This window comes from Leptonychotes weddellii, chromosome X (genome assembly GCF_054177405.1).
Source record: "Leptonychotes weddellii isolate Sample4059 chromosome X, ASM5417740v2, whole genome shotgun sequence".
Lineage (NCBI taxonomy): Eukaryota > Metazoa > Chordata > Mammalia > Carnivora > Phocidae > Leptonychotes > Leptonychotes weddellii.
The window spans coordinates 61,651,934-61,668,077 of NC_138385.1; the positions used below are offsets into that span (position 1 = coordinate 61,651,934).

At 41.4% G+C, this 16,144-nt stretch overlaps 1 protein-coding gene across 18 annotated transcripts in view; it reads left to right on the forward strand.

Moving 5' to 3' along the window:
* Positions 1 to 3,268, forward strand: part of EDA2R (ectodysplasin A2 receptor) — a 62,008-nt gene extending 58,740 nt beyond the window's left edge. For 8 of the 18 annotated variants that reach the window (XM_081808763.1, XM_081808764.1, XM_081808768.1 and 5 more), the window contains one exon: positions 1,166 to 3,146. In XM_081808763.1, the coding sequence (XP_081664889.1) occupies positions 1,166 to 1,548 (383 nt within the window). In that variant the 3' untranslated portion in view covers positions 1,549 to 3,146. The other 10 variants (XM_081808754.1, XM_081808760.1, XM_081808761.1 and 7 more) reach the window with 3 other exon arrangements.
* The last annotated feature ends 12,876 nt before the right edge of the window (positions 3,269 to 16,144 follow it).

Sequence of the window (16,144 nt, forward strand, 5' to 3'; positions counted from 1 at the left end):
CTTTCTTTCTTTCTTTCTTTCTTTCTTTCTCTTTCTCTTTATTTTACCATGGGGGAATATTCAATGTTTTAAGATCTTCTGAATTTTCAGAAGAATCCAGAAATCTGAATTTCTGTATGATAGTTTTAAGCTCTGATGATGAATTCTAATAACAAAATACATACATACATACATACATACTGAATGAATGAATAAATGAATGAATGAGAAAATAAATAAATAAATAAATAAAACAACCACAATGCAGAGGGTCAAACAAATACACATCCTGTGGGCTCTTAGTTTATAACCTGATGCTGTATCAGACTTATGCATGAAGCATGTACTACTTTTCTATCACTGCTGTAACAAATTACCACAAATTTAATGGCTTAAAACAAAACTCATTTATTATCTCACCATTTCCATAGATCAGAAGCTTTGTAGGCTTAGCTGGATCTCTTCTTAGAGTCTTAGAAGGCCAAACTCAAGGTGTTCACAGGACTGTGTTCCTTTCTGGAAACTGGAGGAGAGAATCCATTTCCTTGTTCATTCAGAAAGATGGAAGAATTCAGTTACTTGCAGTTATAGGGATGAGGTCCCATTTCCATGCTGTCTGTCAGTTGAGGGCCATTTACAGTTTCTAGAGACCATTCGCATTCTTTGGCTTATGACCCCTTTTCATTTTCAAAACTAGTTCATGTCACGTCTCTCTGATATTCTTTCTGACTCTTCTGCTTTTATTCTTCTGCTTTTAAGAGCACATGTAATGACATTGGGGCCACCTGGGTAATACAAGATAATATCACTATTTTAAGGTCCATAATCTTAATTCCATTTGCAATGTGCCTCTTGCCATATGACACAACATAACACACAGGCATAACACCAAGGGATGAAGATCATGGAAGAAGAGGGTCAAAATCCTGCTGCCCACAAAGGGTTTCTCTTTCTCTGGAGAAATTGACCCTTTTTCTTGATCTACCACTAGGTAGCCTCAATTTGATACCCCAGTGTAAGTGTGTTTCCCAACTGTATCACCTCAGCCTGGTGCTAGGTCCTTAGATCTCCAGGGAGGGGAAGGGGAGCACTACTTCCCGGACCCTGCCCATCTTGTACTCAGAACCAGGTGCTCCACTGAAAGGAGCTCCTGCCTTTGGTTGACCCAGTGGCTTTCTGCTTCAAGTTGCAGGAGGTTCGCTGCAGTTTGAGGCTGATGAGGCAGCAGAAGAGGAATCTCTCTTCACCATGCCACCTGGCCAGGAGACCAGTCCTGAGTCCCCACTGAATGAAAGCATCTTTGAGACCCAGCCACTTAACCCCATCCTGGATGATGACTGCAGTTCAACTTGTGGCTTTCCCACACAGGAGTCTTTTACCATGGCCTCCTGTGCCTCAGAGAGCCACTCCCACTGGGTCCACACCCCCATCGAATGCACAGAGCTAGACCTGCAAACGTTTTCCAGTTCAGCCTCCTATACTGGAGCTGAGACCTTGAGGGGGGACACAGCTGAAAACTCTGAAGACAGACTGGAGTTCAATATGCCCTTTGAAGTCCCCAGCCCTTAACTCTAGTGAGGTGAGCTGGAAAGGTGGGACAGAAAGACCAGAAACTGGGGACCACCCCCAAGGAATTTTCCTCTGGAATACTGTTGTTCAGTAGGGCTAGGGGTAGAGGAAGAGAAAGCTAGAAACACTGGAGGGGCAACAGTGGCTATGCTAATCTTTGGAGTCTGTCAGGTAATATCACATTTCTGGGCCTACAATTGTCAAGGAAGTAGCCAGGTTGACATGATGCTGGTCTTTCTATCCTGGTCTTTTACAAGCTTTCTCAGGGCCTCACTGTCTAATAGTCATATTCAGTTATCTCTGCTCATGTGTACAAGCACCATGACACAATGGGAAAATATGTAAGCCTTGCCATCTGGCAGCCTGAAATCTACCTCTGTTCCTTAATAGCTATGTGAACCTTCTGTAAATCTTTTTACCTCTCTGAGCCCCAGGTCTTTAAACCATAAAAAGTAGAGTACTACTCACCTCATAAGTTCTTATAAGGGTTGAGTAAGAAATGTATGTGCAAGCGTCTTTTATAGTGCCTGATGCATTAGAAATATTTAAATCATGTTAATTTTCTTTCCTTCCCCAGCCCCAGTCCAATTTATATACCCCTACATATTGACTACACTTGTCTGATCTAACACCCCTTTGTGGTAAGCAGGTCAGGGTTTGTTAGCCTTGTTTTATAGAGATAGGAACTGAGACAGAGAGGGAAAATGATTTGCTCAAAGTCACAGAGCAAATCAATGGTAGAATTAAGCTAGAGCCCAGTTTGGGGGCTCCATTCCAGAGTTTGTCTAACTTTATCATTGTGACCATTCTATAGCCAATGTTACTTTCTCAGAGGCTTAAGTAGCATGAGACAATATGAGGCAGGAGAGTGGATAGATTCCAACTTTTCAACTAACCAACTACCTTTTAAAACCCTTTTCCATATTTCTGCAGCTAAGATATTGTCCAGGCCCTCTGACTCCCCCTTCCCTACATCTACCTAAGAAAATGTGAACAACATGTAGGTGAAATCTAACACTGCTATCAAACCAGTCAGCTTAGTTATCTTCAAGGTTATCTAGTCCAACTTCCCTTCCAAGTCCTCCAATCCATGTTTGAGTTCCTTTTGTAATATCCCCAACAAATGTTTGTGTCACCTTTGCTCACATATTTACAGTGTCAGAGAGCTTACTACTGCCCAATGTGTATTGCAGCTATGACTGGTAGATTGGAGCTCAATGTAAAGAAAAACCTTCTGTCTCCCTGTAGTAGCTACTCATGGGTCTTAGATCTGTTCCATGGGCCACACAGACTTCATCTGCTTTCTCTGCCTTGTGATAGCCCTGAAGAGGTCTAAAAATTACATTTCCTCTCTGGAACGTACCACTTTGTGTTTCTCTAGAGAATGTGGGGCTTAAAGCTGAACCCAGCTTCATGAGGAATGGTCTCACCAAGATAGAACAGGGTAGAACTATCATCAACCTAGCTAAGTGATGTATTTCTACTGTTTCTAATGTTTCAACCATTGACCTAAACTATGTTGTTGTTGTTTTTTTTAAAGAGATAAGGAGAGCAGGAGACTAATGAGATTGCTCCACAGATTTCTAACTTGTTCTGCTCCCTCCCTAGGTCTCTTGGGCTTCTGGCAACCTTGCCCAGTCATTCTCTCTGGACTCTCCTGCTTTGTTCCTATACACAACAGTAGCAGGGGCCTGGGATGTGGTATCCACAACAGCCAGTACTCTATGAATGGGGCATATCCTATCCCATCCCACCAAAGTGTTGATTCTTTACCATTTTCCCAAGACTGACCTGCAGCATTTATTGCTTCCTTATTATAGCTAGCTTGGAGAGCTGGATTCTTTGGCCATGGAACTACCAGACATGTTCCTAGCTCAGCTTAATTATAGAGAAAAAGGGAGGGGATGTCAATGAATGGGGTAGAGTTTTACTGCTTGCATCTTGGTCAGGTGGACCTGAGGTGGAGGCCTCTCAGTACAGTACAGATATTGATATGTCTACCTAGCACTTTAGGGACAAAATCAAACCCTTCCCCTTTTAGCTCCTTCACACTGCCCCCCTCTATAGTACACACACACACACACACACCTCTACATGCATTGTGGGGGAGGCCTGACACCTTGATTCCCCACTCATCTCCTAGACTTCTTTGGTTGGGACAACTCTGGAGCTAGCCCATTTGCCAGGGTCTTCCTCCCCACAGATAGGTCTCTTACCCCTCTTTAGTGGAGATTCAACTCAATGTCTTTTTGATCTTTTAAATGGTATTTCCTAAAGTTCCTTTTATTTTTATTTATCTTCCTACTTTTGCCTCTTTTGTCCCTTCTTGGTGCCTGGTCTTCTAAAGCCCAAGGCTAAATCTCTAGATCTCAATGGCCAAACTCACTTCAGAGCTTCGGTCTTTGAAGTGACAGCGAAATTACTGAGGTCTGCAGTGGGGGAACTGAGGACTGAAGGTTCTCACTGAAGCCTGACCTTAGGGCAGCTCAAGGACCATTGGTGCTTTCTTGGTTTAGAGTAGAACAAAATTAGTTTATGAGCCCTCACCACCAGTTTCACATGCTTCTCAGAATAAAGTGGAACTTCACCCTCCAAGGCTGATGGCACAAGACAGATGAGAACCTCAGGGCTGAGATGTGAGCATCATGGATTGTTTTTGAGTCCCTCTTATGTCTCTAATGGGCCACTTGAACTGATGCCCACTCCCTCACAGTGGATAAGATTTGAAGAAAAACAGTTCTCAGATGAGTGGAGTAACTATCTCCTTTCTTTGGGAACAGTGTATATAGCCCAGAATGCTGGATGTAACATAATTTGTAAAAACCCAAGATGGAGAGAGGGCACAGTTATCCTAGGGGTGGAAATGCTGAAATTTACTGCATATACAGGTGTTGCACTTTATAGTTTGCAATGTGTGTTTACAGCCATTATCTCTTGGATCTTTTTTAAGATGTTATTTATTTACTTGACAGAGAAAGAGCACAAGCAGGAGGAGCAGCAGACAGAGGGAGAGGGAGAAGCAGACTCCCCACTGAGCAGGGAGCCTGATGCAGGTCATGACCCTGGGATCATGACCCGAGCCTAAGGCAGCCGCTTAACTGAGCCACCCAGGCATCCCTCATTGGATCTTTATACAAACCCTGAGATGGGCAAGGCAAGGACTACCATCCCCAGTTTGCAGATGAGGAAACTGAGACCCATAGATGGAAAGTGACTAACCTTAAGTTACTTGGTGATGTAAGGGTGAATAGCAAGGCCTCTCTAATATCTTGAAATTTTAATTTTCTGGAAGACAATATTAAGGAGTAAGGAGATACTGAAAACAACAATCTTTGGCAGGAAAAACGGTGGAGAGACAAATAAGGCTCTTATACCTGGATGTGAATGAGGTAATGTTCTTGCCCATATACCAAGCCTATTCTCTCCCCTTCCCAGCAACTCCCCTACCCCTACCCTGCAGCCAGCCTTGATGTACATTCTCTGCCAGGTCTGACCCTAGTGTAAATCTAAGAGATTTTCCATTTAGCACTGTCCCTCAAGAGGTCAAAAAGTGAGAAGGGCTGCAAGGTCAGAGAAGATTCTTTCTACCTGCTATCTTATTTTATTTTTGCTCCGGGGTTATGAAAAAAGTGGATAAAGGCTGGAGGCAGTAGGAATATCCATTCTATTGCCCCCCTCCCCACATTCCACTGTCCAATTTAAGAGTCTCTGATCTTAGTTTGGGCAAAGACTTGAGACTTTTACTTTATTTAGAGGTGGGAGGAGTGCAATTATTTAATCTTTAAAAGCTTCCTCCAGGAAGATTGCAGCTATTGGAGTAAATACGTCAACTATAACTTCAGTACTTTATTAAAGTTTATTTTAAAAAAGTTTATTCACACATTATGCCTATTTTAAAGATGAGGAAAGTGAGGCCTAGAAAGACTAGTAAATTATCCAAAACAATGCATATTTGGGAAAAACAACCTGCCCTATATACCCATCCCCCACTCCCAGACCCAAGTGTGGGTCCCATGGCTGAGTGTATAGTCCAGGGAAGAACAAGTAGAGCAGAAACTGCTCTTCGCTATGAAAGAAGGACAGGGAAGGGCAATAGTTCTTTCCCTCTACTAGATACTGCCTAGATAACCCTAAAGGATCACTAAGCAGCTTAGGGAAGAGACTTAGGAGATGGATTAAGGCAGCTCATCCCTGCTACCAGGAAAACCATCTGACCCAATAGTCTGTAAATTGTTGTTGAGGTAACAGTGGTCTTCCATTGAAAAATAGCACATGACTTCATCTGCATCCAGGATATAGAGATTTTTGTTTTTTTTGTTTCTTTTCTCTCTCTGTAGTTCTTACCTCCTATGACCAATAAGGTTTTCTCTGCTTTCCTCTTCTTCTGCCAGGTTCCTCTAGACTCATTGCTCTTCCTGGGTCAGCTGGAAATTCTTAGGGCATGTTTGAAGAACAATGTTTCTCCATTGCAGCATAGGGCAAAGCAAGTGATTTCCCAGTGGGTTGATTATCTGGGCCTCACTCTTTATTTGAGGCGTATAACTCTCCAACTCCAGCAGGGAGCAGGGCTGGGTCTTGCTGTTTTTGAAACTTACAGAAAATTTCTGAGCCAAGTTGACCTTCCTTCTGGGGTCTGATTTTCCTTTTTTCTTTTTTTTAGCGTTATCAATTTTTTAAAAGATTTTATTTTTATTTATTTATATGAGATAGAGTGCGCCCAAGCAGGGGGAGCAGCAGGCAGAGGGAGAGGGAGAAGCAGACTCCCCGCTGAGCGGGGAGCCCCATGTGGCGCTCAATCCCAGGACCCTGGGATCATTCCTGAGCGGAAGGAAGATGCTTAACCAACTGAGCCACCCAGGTTCCCCTGGGGGCTGATTTTCCTAAACTACCTCCCAGCTGTCTCCCAGAAAGATCCTCCAATCAACTTAGGGGCAGCTGAGTGGGAGAAGAAAAGAAGCCCCATTTTTTTTTTTTTTTTTTTGCTTTAGGTCCTACTTACACATCCCATGACCAGAGAGGAATAAGTTCCTTGGAGACTGTATTCTACTTTATTGTCTGATTATCTTTCTGAATCCTGTAAAGCTAGTTCCCATCCCGCAAGTACTTAGTGGTTAATGAAGTGCATTAGGCACCGCGTGCACTTCATCAACAGGTTTTAGCCCTGGAAAAGGAATGTTCTCTACAGCAAGACCTCTGCTTTCAGGATTTTATTAAATGCATCTTTAGGGATAATCATCTATAATCACTGATTAAGGGCTTCTGGGGCAACCCATTGATGAGAGTGCTAAAAGCACCTGAGAAAAAGTAAAATGGACCATTGTACTGGACTGGGAATTAGAAGCAATTGAATTACAAGCCTGCACCAAGCAGCCTGACATCACACAGGTATTAGCAAATATTTATGAGCCAAGGCTTTTGGCCTTGGCGTTTAGGTTCTCTGTTCTTTTATTTCTGGGATAGTTTATTCTTCTCACTGGCTTTAATTAGTCATGTCTATACCTTCTGGTAGGGTAAGAACTAGTACCCAAACAGAAGATGATTCAGCTTGAGCAGGCCTTAGGTGTTCAAAGGTCACCATGCACCTGGCAGTGGTTCAAATCCAACACTACTGTTTTATGGGAAAGATAGTGACTGTACATAGCAATAATAACAATAATACAATGATAAAAATGACACAGCCCTCTTCACTGTGCCTGTTCTAGACTTTATAATTTATGAAGCTCATTTACACCCATTTCATCCTCCTAAGACCCTGAATTGGGTGTTATTTTATCCCTTTTTAAAGAAGAGGAAGACAGCTCATGTTACTAATTCCCAGAGCAAGGCTTTTTCCACTGCTTCAAAGCTTCCCCTTAACAACTGCTTTAGGATGGTATAGGTATCATAGTGGAACTGGGGCAACATTGCAGGGAAAAAAAACAAAAAACAAAAAACAGCCAGGTAGCAAAATCTCCCAGTGGTGTGTCTATAAACACAGTAACTACAAAGCTTAGTGTGAGCCCCACAAAAGACAACAAACTTCCTGGCTGGACTACCTAGCCCTTCTAAAATAGCTTCTTGGCACTGACTTTTTCTGTAACAATGCAGATACTAGCCTTGGTTGCCAGGGTTACCTCAGTGCACAGGTGTGCCAGCCAAGAACAAAGTGCTCATGGTATGAACATTGTGTGATCATCCCAAGCCATACCCAGAATCACCTTTGTTCTAACTTCCTTTTTAAAGTTCAAAAATGGGAGTTGGCAATGGAAATAGGGAAATGAAGTTTTACTTTGCTTTTTAAGGTATCTTATGTACAGGTGAAGTGAAACATATTTTTCTTCTTTGTAATTGCTGTTTGGCCATGGCAAATATCACACTCAATTTTTTGCTTTTGGAGAGTGTTTTTATTTATTTATTTATTTTTAAATGTTTGGAGACTTCAGTTTTTGTTCTATTTTTTTATATTTTTTAAGATTTTATTTATTTATTTGTCAGAGAGCACAAGCAGGGGGAGCAGCACGCAGAGGGAGAGGGAGAAGCAGGCTCCCCACTGTGCAGGGAGCCCCATGCGGGACTCAGTCCCAGGACACTGAGGTCATGACCCCGCCGAAGGCAGACGCTTAACCATCTGAGCCACCCAGGCATCCCTGGAGAGTGCTTTTAAAGATTTCCTTTTCATTGCTTTTAAAGTGTGGACATCTTTCTTTGAGCACCTTGCTTGTATGTATTTTTGTTTTATTGGAGAGTTATTGGTCAGTGGAAGCACAAAGCGCACTTGATAAAAACATTTTCAACATGACCCCGAGCCCACATAATAGTTGAGTTGTCTATATTTGAACTAGCAAAGTAAGTTGTTTTTGTTTGTAAGGGAGAGTAGCTCTTTGCCAAGGAATGAGTTTACTTTTTGGTTCACTATTTCCCTCTCTGTATACCTGGATTTGGATTTTGACAGGGAAGAATCTGGGAGAGCAACTTTCTCCTCCAAGGTTCTCAGACCCAGGCTAGGTAAGAGTGTCAATACTGCAGCACTGTCCCCAACACACAGCCCTACTATACTGGGAAGATAATCTCTCATGCCCCTAACCCCCTGCCCACTTCATTATCAAGGTCTTTGGTGTTTTACACTGAATGTAGGTAAATTTTAATTACTTTTCCATCATAAATTGGTTATTTATATATATTTTGTTAAATCTTAAGCCATATATATGTGTGGCTACTGACAGATGGCAGAGTTCTGTTTTGTTTTTGATGCTCTGGAAATATTTCTTATTAGCCAGTAAACAGAAATACTTCCAAACACCTTTTTTCCCCCCTACTTTCAAAAAACCAAGATGCTTCCTTTGGCTGGTGTATCTCTGCTCAGTGAGTACAGCAGGGAAATAAGGAAATGTGTTTCTTACAGTGGATATAGCATCATGGGTAGTGGAATCCACTGACTTGTCTCTCATGAGATCTGGTTTATAGTCCAAGATCTCCTTCTATCTTTTTAAATTGTTTATAACATTTATTTTCTCATCTGGCCTACAGATCTACTAAAAATTTTTGTGTTCTAAACTAATACTTCTTAAGCAGGGTTCCATGGCCCTAGGAGACTTGTGCACATGTCTTCTGAGGTCTGCAAAATTTCTAGGAGTATGTGTATGTGTGTGTTTCAATTTCAATCATAAAATTTTAAAAATATAAGCATATTCTAACTAGGCCTTCTGAAAATATTTACACAAATATTTATAGAAGCATTATTTATAACACCAATAAAGTAGAAACAACCCAAATGTCTGTCAACTGGTGTATTGATAAACAAATTGTCATATATACATATAATGGAATACTATTCAGTCATAAAAAGGATTGAACTGGCACACAGTATGTCATAGATGAACCTCAAAGTATGCTAAGTAAAAAAACCAGATACAATAGAGCACATACTGTATGATTCGATTTCTATAAAATGTCCATAAAGGCATGCTAATAGAGACAGAATGTACATTAGTGGTTGCCTGGGGCTGGGAGTGAGAAAAAATATTAAATATAAATTGGCATGAGGGATCTTATTTGGGGATAAAAATGTTCTAAAATTGAGTTACGATGATTATGGCTGCAACACTCAGTAAAGTTAATAAAAATCATTGAAATGTATGCTCAAAGTGAATGAATTTTATAATATGTAAAATATACCTCAATAAAGCTGTTTTTAAAAATATTCTATGATCACTGATTTATGAGTAGACTGGTGTTTTCCAATGTGATTACTTTCCAAACACCTGCATTGCCAGAAATAATCTCAAATAATCTCAATCTTTCTCCCTCTCTCCTTCCCTCCCTCCTCCACCCCAGCACACACACACTCACACACACACACACACAGACATACACACCACCCAATTACTCAATTCAGGACAAAAGAAAGAGACAGAACCTGAGTCCTATTCAGTTCTTTTCATTTTGAGCTCTTACACATTACTTCTCGTGCTTTCTCACTTTCATATGTTGTCTCATTCAATCCTCATGACATTCCTAGGTGGTTGGTGTTCTTTATAACCTTTATTTTACAAAAGAAGCTCAAACAGATTTAATGCTTTTTCTATGGCTATACATCAATAAGTGCTGTGCTGGAATTCCAGCCCAAATCTGTCTGACTCTGAGGCACAAGCATTTCCCACTATGCCACAGCTGCCTCCCTAAGAGAATCCTCTTTACCCCACTGAATTTCTCATAGTTCCCAGCTTAAGAAACTACATGAAAAGAGTCTCCCTGGGAATTTCTAAGTATAACAAAATAGTGTCAAAATATTATCAGCTCATGATGATCGTTTCCATATTATTAGAATGACCACATTGATTATGCTGTTTTATTGGCCACAATACTGTCACTGAAAGAGCATCCTAGAAATCTGAGTTCTTATTTCACCTCCATTATTCTCCAGATGGATTAAGATCCTTCCCCCTTTCCTTGGCTTCAGTTTCCCTCTTGGTGCACAAAGGAGATTAGACTCAATGCTTTCTAAGAGCCTTCCAACACTGACAATGTGCAATGAACATGCAAGACCTAGCTTTGCTGTAGACTCACTCTTGGCAGCAGGAGAGGGAGGATAAAGAACATAACTGGAAATGGTTACTAGAAAACAACTGAATGAATGACAAGGACTTGATTTTTTTTTTTTTAACTTATGGACCTTATTGATGTTTTCCATTCCCTTTAGGAATCAACTCTTTTTAGTCTCCTGACATTTTAACCAAACTTTTATTAAAATGTACCTCTAGAGATTATCTTCAGATCTTCCAGCTACTTCTGAGAAAGGAAGTTTGCCATAAGTGGGAAGAACAAAGAGACATAGATCATTGTGCATTTTTCTACTCATTCATGTGCTATCTGTAAATCCATATATCTTTTTTTTAGCTTTTATTTAAATTCTAGCCAGTTAACATATGCTGTAATATTAGTTTCAGGTGTACAATTTAGTTATCAACACTTACATACAACACACAAATGCACTCCTTAATCCCCATCACCTATTCAACCCATCCCCCCACCCACTTCCCTTCTGGTAACCATCAGTTTGTTTTCCATAGTAAAAAATCTGTTTCTTGGTTTGCCTCTCTCTTTTTTTCCCCTATGATCATTTGTTTTGTTTCTTAAATTCCACATATGAGTGAAATCATATGATATTTCTCTTTCTCTGACTGACTTATTTTGCTTATCCTCTAGCTCTATCCATGTGCAAATGGCAAGAATTCATTCTTTTTTTATGGCTGAGTAATATCCCATTGTGTGTGTGTGTGTGTGTGTGTGTGTGTGTGTGTGTGTCACATCTTGCTTATCCATTCATTAGTCAATAGACGTTTGGGGAGGAGTTAAGATGGTAGAGGACTAGGGGAACCCTAAGTTTGCTCATCCCTCAAATATAGCTAGTTATCAAATCCTTCTGAACACCTGAGAAATCAGTCAGAGGTCTGAGAGAACAAAAACTGCAAGTCTGCAAGTGGAAAAATGACCAGCTTTTGGAAGGTAGGAGGTATGGAGACTTGAATCCAGAGCAATGTAGTTGTGGATACAGCAACACAGAAGGAGTATGCTTACAGAGGCTACCACAAAGTATTATAAGCAGCGGAGTACAAAACCAGAACTTTTAGAAGACTGCTACAGTGTGGAATGTGCCTGGCTTAAAGGTGCTCAGGTGGTGAAGTGGGCAGAATCCCAGGTGGGACACCATGGTCTGAGGATCCCCTGGGTTGCAAGAAGAACGGGTGGTGCCTAAGTGCTGCACTGTTCCCAGGCATAGGAGCCTGGAAGCCAGCTGAGAACAGCGAGTCTGGGTGCCAGGTTTCTCCTCTGTATTGTCATAAACTGCAAATTGCTGTGTGGTTGTTTGACCACTTTCCTAGGATGGGTCTGGCAAACAGCAGAAATATGGAGAGACCATCCCTGGGAGGAACAGCATGGGTCCGTGACATGGGAGTCCCTAAAATTTGGACTTATGAAACTTAGTCGCATGACTGAGATAAAAAAACCTCAGACATAGGTAGGGTGAACACAGGGTTCTGATGGAAACCAGGGAAATAAGAATGATTGCTCTTCTGTAAGAGTTCATGGAAGAGTAGGGGGGCATGAATTTTCAACTCCAGGGCTAGAGAGCAGGGCACCACCATATTCATCGCACCCATCAGTGCTGAAAGCCTTCAGGGAACAAAAAAGTGCCACTTAGTGGAGTCTGGAGCCACCGCTTACACTAAGCCCTGCCTCCTTGCCCCCTGGAGGTGCATTTCCACTAGGGCAAGTCCACCTGAGAATCAGTGCAACAGGCCCCTCCCCAGAAGACCAGCACAAACAACTCACTCACACAAAGTTTACTAATCATAGAGGGCTGCAAAACATCAGTTCTAGGGGAAAATAGATCTAACCTTATTTGTACTTTTATTCTTTATTTATTATTATTATTTTTTCATGTATTTTCTTATTTTTTCAACTCTTTTTAGTTCTATAATTATTTTTATTTTTATGTATATACTTTATATATATTTATTTTTGTTTACTTTCATTGTATTTTATTTCATTGTACCATATTTCAATATATATTTTTGTATGCTTTCATTAAAAATAATATATATATAAACTATACACACACACACACACAACTAGTTTCTTTTCACAAGCAGACCAAAACACACCCAGGATCTAGTTTTGTTGTTGTTTTTGTTGTTCTATTTTGGTTTTTTGTTTTTCTTTCTTGTTTTCTTTTCTGGACAAAATGGTGAGATGGAGAAATTCACCCCAAAAGAAAGAACAGGAGGTAGTACTCACAACCAGGGATTTAATCAATACAGTTATAAGTAAGATGTCTGAACTAGGATTTAAAACAATGGTTATAAGGGTACTCACTGGGCATGAAAAAATCATAGCAGATACTAGGGAATTCCTTGCTGCAAAGATAAAGGAACTAAAATCTAGTCAGGCTGAAATTAAAAATGTCATAACCCAGATGAAAATCCAAATGGATGCCATAAAAATGAGGATGGATAAGGCAGAGGAATGAATCAATGATATAGAAGATAAAATTATGGAAAATAATGAAGCTGAAAAGAAGAGGGAAATGGGGTGCCTGGGTGGCTCAGTCATTAAGCGTCTGCCTTCTGCTCAGGTCATGATCCCAAGGTCCTGGGATCGAGCCCTGCATTGGGCTCCCTGCTCAGCGGGAAGCCTGCTTCTCCCTCTCCCACTCCTCCTGCTTGTGTTCCCTCTCTCGCTGCATCTCTCTCTGTCAAATAAATAAATAAAATCTAAAAAAAAAAAGAAGAGGGAAACAGTAATGGATCACAAAGGTAGACTTAGGGAACTCAAGTAACTTATTAAAATGGAATAACATTCATATCACAGGAGTCCCAGAAGATGAAGAGAGAAAAAGGGGCAGAAGGTTTATTTGAACAAATTATAGCTGAAAACTTCCTTAATCTGGAGAAAGACACAGACATCAAAATCCAAGAAGCACAGAGACCTCCCATTACATTCAACAAAGGCCAGCCATCACCAAGACATGCCATAGTCAAATTCACAAAATACACAAAGAAAGAATCCGGAAAGCAGCAAGGGAAAAAAGTCCTTAACCTACAAAGGAAGACAGAACAGGTTGACAGCAGATCTGTCCACCAAAACCTGGCAGGCCAGAAAGGAGTGGAAGGAAATATTCAACGTGCTGGTTGGGAAAAATATGCAGCCATGAATTCTTTATCCAGCAAGGCTGTCATTCAGAATAGGAGAGATAAAGAGTTTCCCAGACAAACAAAAACTAAAGGAGTTCATGAACATTAAACCAGTCCTGCAAGAAATTTTAAGGGGGACTCTGAGTGGAGAAAAAAAAAAGACCAAAAGCAATAAAGACTAGAAAGGACCAGAAAACATCACCAGAGACACCAACACTACAGGTAACACAATGGCACTAAATTCATATCTTTTAATAATCCCTCTGAATGTAAATGAACCAAATGCTCCAATCAAAAGACATGGGGAATGAGAATGGATTAAAAAAAAAACAACAACAACAAGATCCATTTATATGCTGCCTACAAGAGACTCCTTTTAGACCTAAAGACATGTGCAGATTGAAAGTGCAGGGATAGAAAACCATCTATCATGGTAATGGATGTCAAAAGAAAGCCAGATTAGCCATACTTATATCAGACAAACTAGAATTTAAAATAAAGACTGTAACAAGAGATGAAGAGTATTATATCATAATAAAGGGGACTATCCATAAAGATCTAACAATTGTATATATTTATGCCTCCTACTTGGGAGCACCCAAATATATAAACCAATCAATAATAAGCATAAAGAGGGGAAGGAAAGATGCAGAGGAGTAGGGGACCCTATTTCAACTGGTCCCCGGAATTGAGCTGGTTATCTACCAGACCACTCTGAGCACTCACGAAACCAGCCTGAGATGTAAGAAGATCTGGATCTCTACAAGCAGAATATTGCAGGTGGTTTGTTTTGAGGAACGAAGCAGGGAGCCGTGATTCCGCGGGCAGATATCGGAGGATAAACGGCAGCGGGAGGGTGCCTGACCATGGGGATCCTACACCGCCGGTGAGCGACAGCCTAGCACGCTGGGGACAGGGCACAGACTCGCAGACTGGTAGCGGTGGGGAAAGAACTTTAGGGGAGCCCCTGGGGCAGAAACCGGAGTGGCGGGGTCACGCGGGCGAACTGGGAGCAGCTGGCAGTTTTAGAAGCACAAAGGGCAGAGACATGCTCCGACCTGGAGGCAGGACTGCAGGTGCTGTGGAGGGGCGCACAACCCAGGATGCTGCAGTTTATAGCAGCATGGACAGAAACAGAGACAGTGTGGCCTGGAGAGCTCACTGAAGAACATACTGCGGTCTCTCTGCTCTAAGACAGAGGGTTGGAAATGGTCTCTTCTGCTCTGACTTGCTGAAGAGACGTGGAAAGCCATCAGGGAAAGCTGCAAGAGAACAAAAGCCCCAAAAACTGATTCCTGCTGAGCCCATTCTCTGCCACAGGGGGGCAAGGCAACTCGACCCAAACAGGGTTGCCTGAGTAACAGTGCGGCAGGCCCCTCCCCCAGAAGACAACCTGGGAAAACAAGAGGCCAGCAACCCTAAGGTCCCAAGAAAACAGGTGCATCTTGCTTGGGTTCTGGTCAATAATTTGGACTCTATACATTCCCTCAAACACCCATCAACAGAACGACTAGGAGGAGGAACCCCCAAAATAGAAAAGACTCAGAGATTATGACGTATGCTGCAGATTTACAAATGGATGCAGATATAATCAAGATGTCAGAAATAGAATTCAGGCTAGCAATTGTGAAGACAATGGCTAGAATGGAGAAATCAATACATGGCAACATAGAGTCTCTAAGGGCAGAAATGAAAGCTGAATTGGCAGAACTTAAAAATGCTATCAATGAGATCCAATCCAATCTAGATAATCTAACAGCTAGGGTAACTGAAGCAGAAGAACGAATAAGCAACCTGGAAGACAATATAATAGATAAAAAGGGAAAAGAGGAGGCCAGGGAAAAACAACTCAGAATCCATGAAAATAGAACCAGAGAAATAAGTGACACCATGAAGCGTTTCAATGTCAGAATACTTGGAATCCCGGAGGGAGTGGACAGAGAGAGAGAACTAGAAGATGTATTTGAGCAAATCGTAGCTGAGAACTTCCCTAATCTGGGGAATGAAACAAACATTCATGTCACTGAGGCAAAGAGGACCCTTCCCAAGATCAAGGAAAACAGGCCAATACCCCAGCTATAATAGTAAAACTTGCAAATCTTAGAAACAAGGAAACCATCTTAAGGGCAGTTAGGGGGAAGAGATTCCTTACGTACAGAGGGAAGAACATCAGAATAACGTCTGACCTATCCACAGAGACCTGGCAAGCCAGAAAGGCCTGGGAAGACATATTCAGGGTACTAAATGAGAAGAACATGCAGCCAAGAATACTTTATCCAGCAAGACCTGTCATTTAGAATGGATGGAGAGATGCAGAGCTTCTAAGACTGGCAGAAACTGAAAGAATATGTGACCACTAAGCTGGCCCTGCAAGAAATATTAAGGGGGGGTCTATAAAAGGAGAAAGACCCCAAAAGTGATAT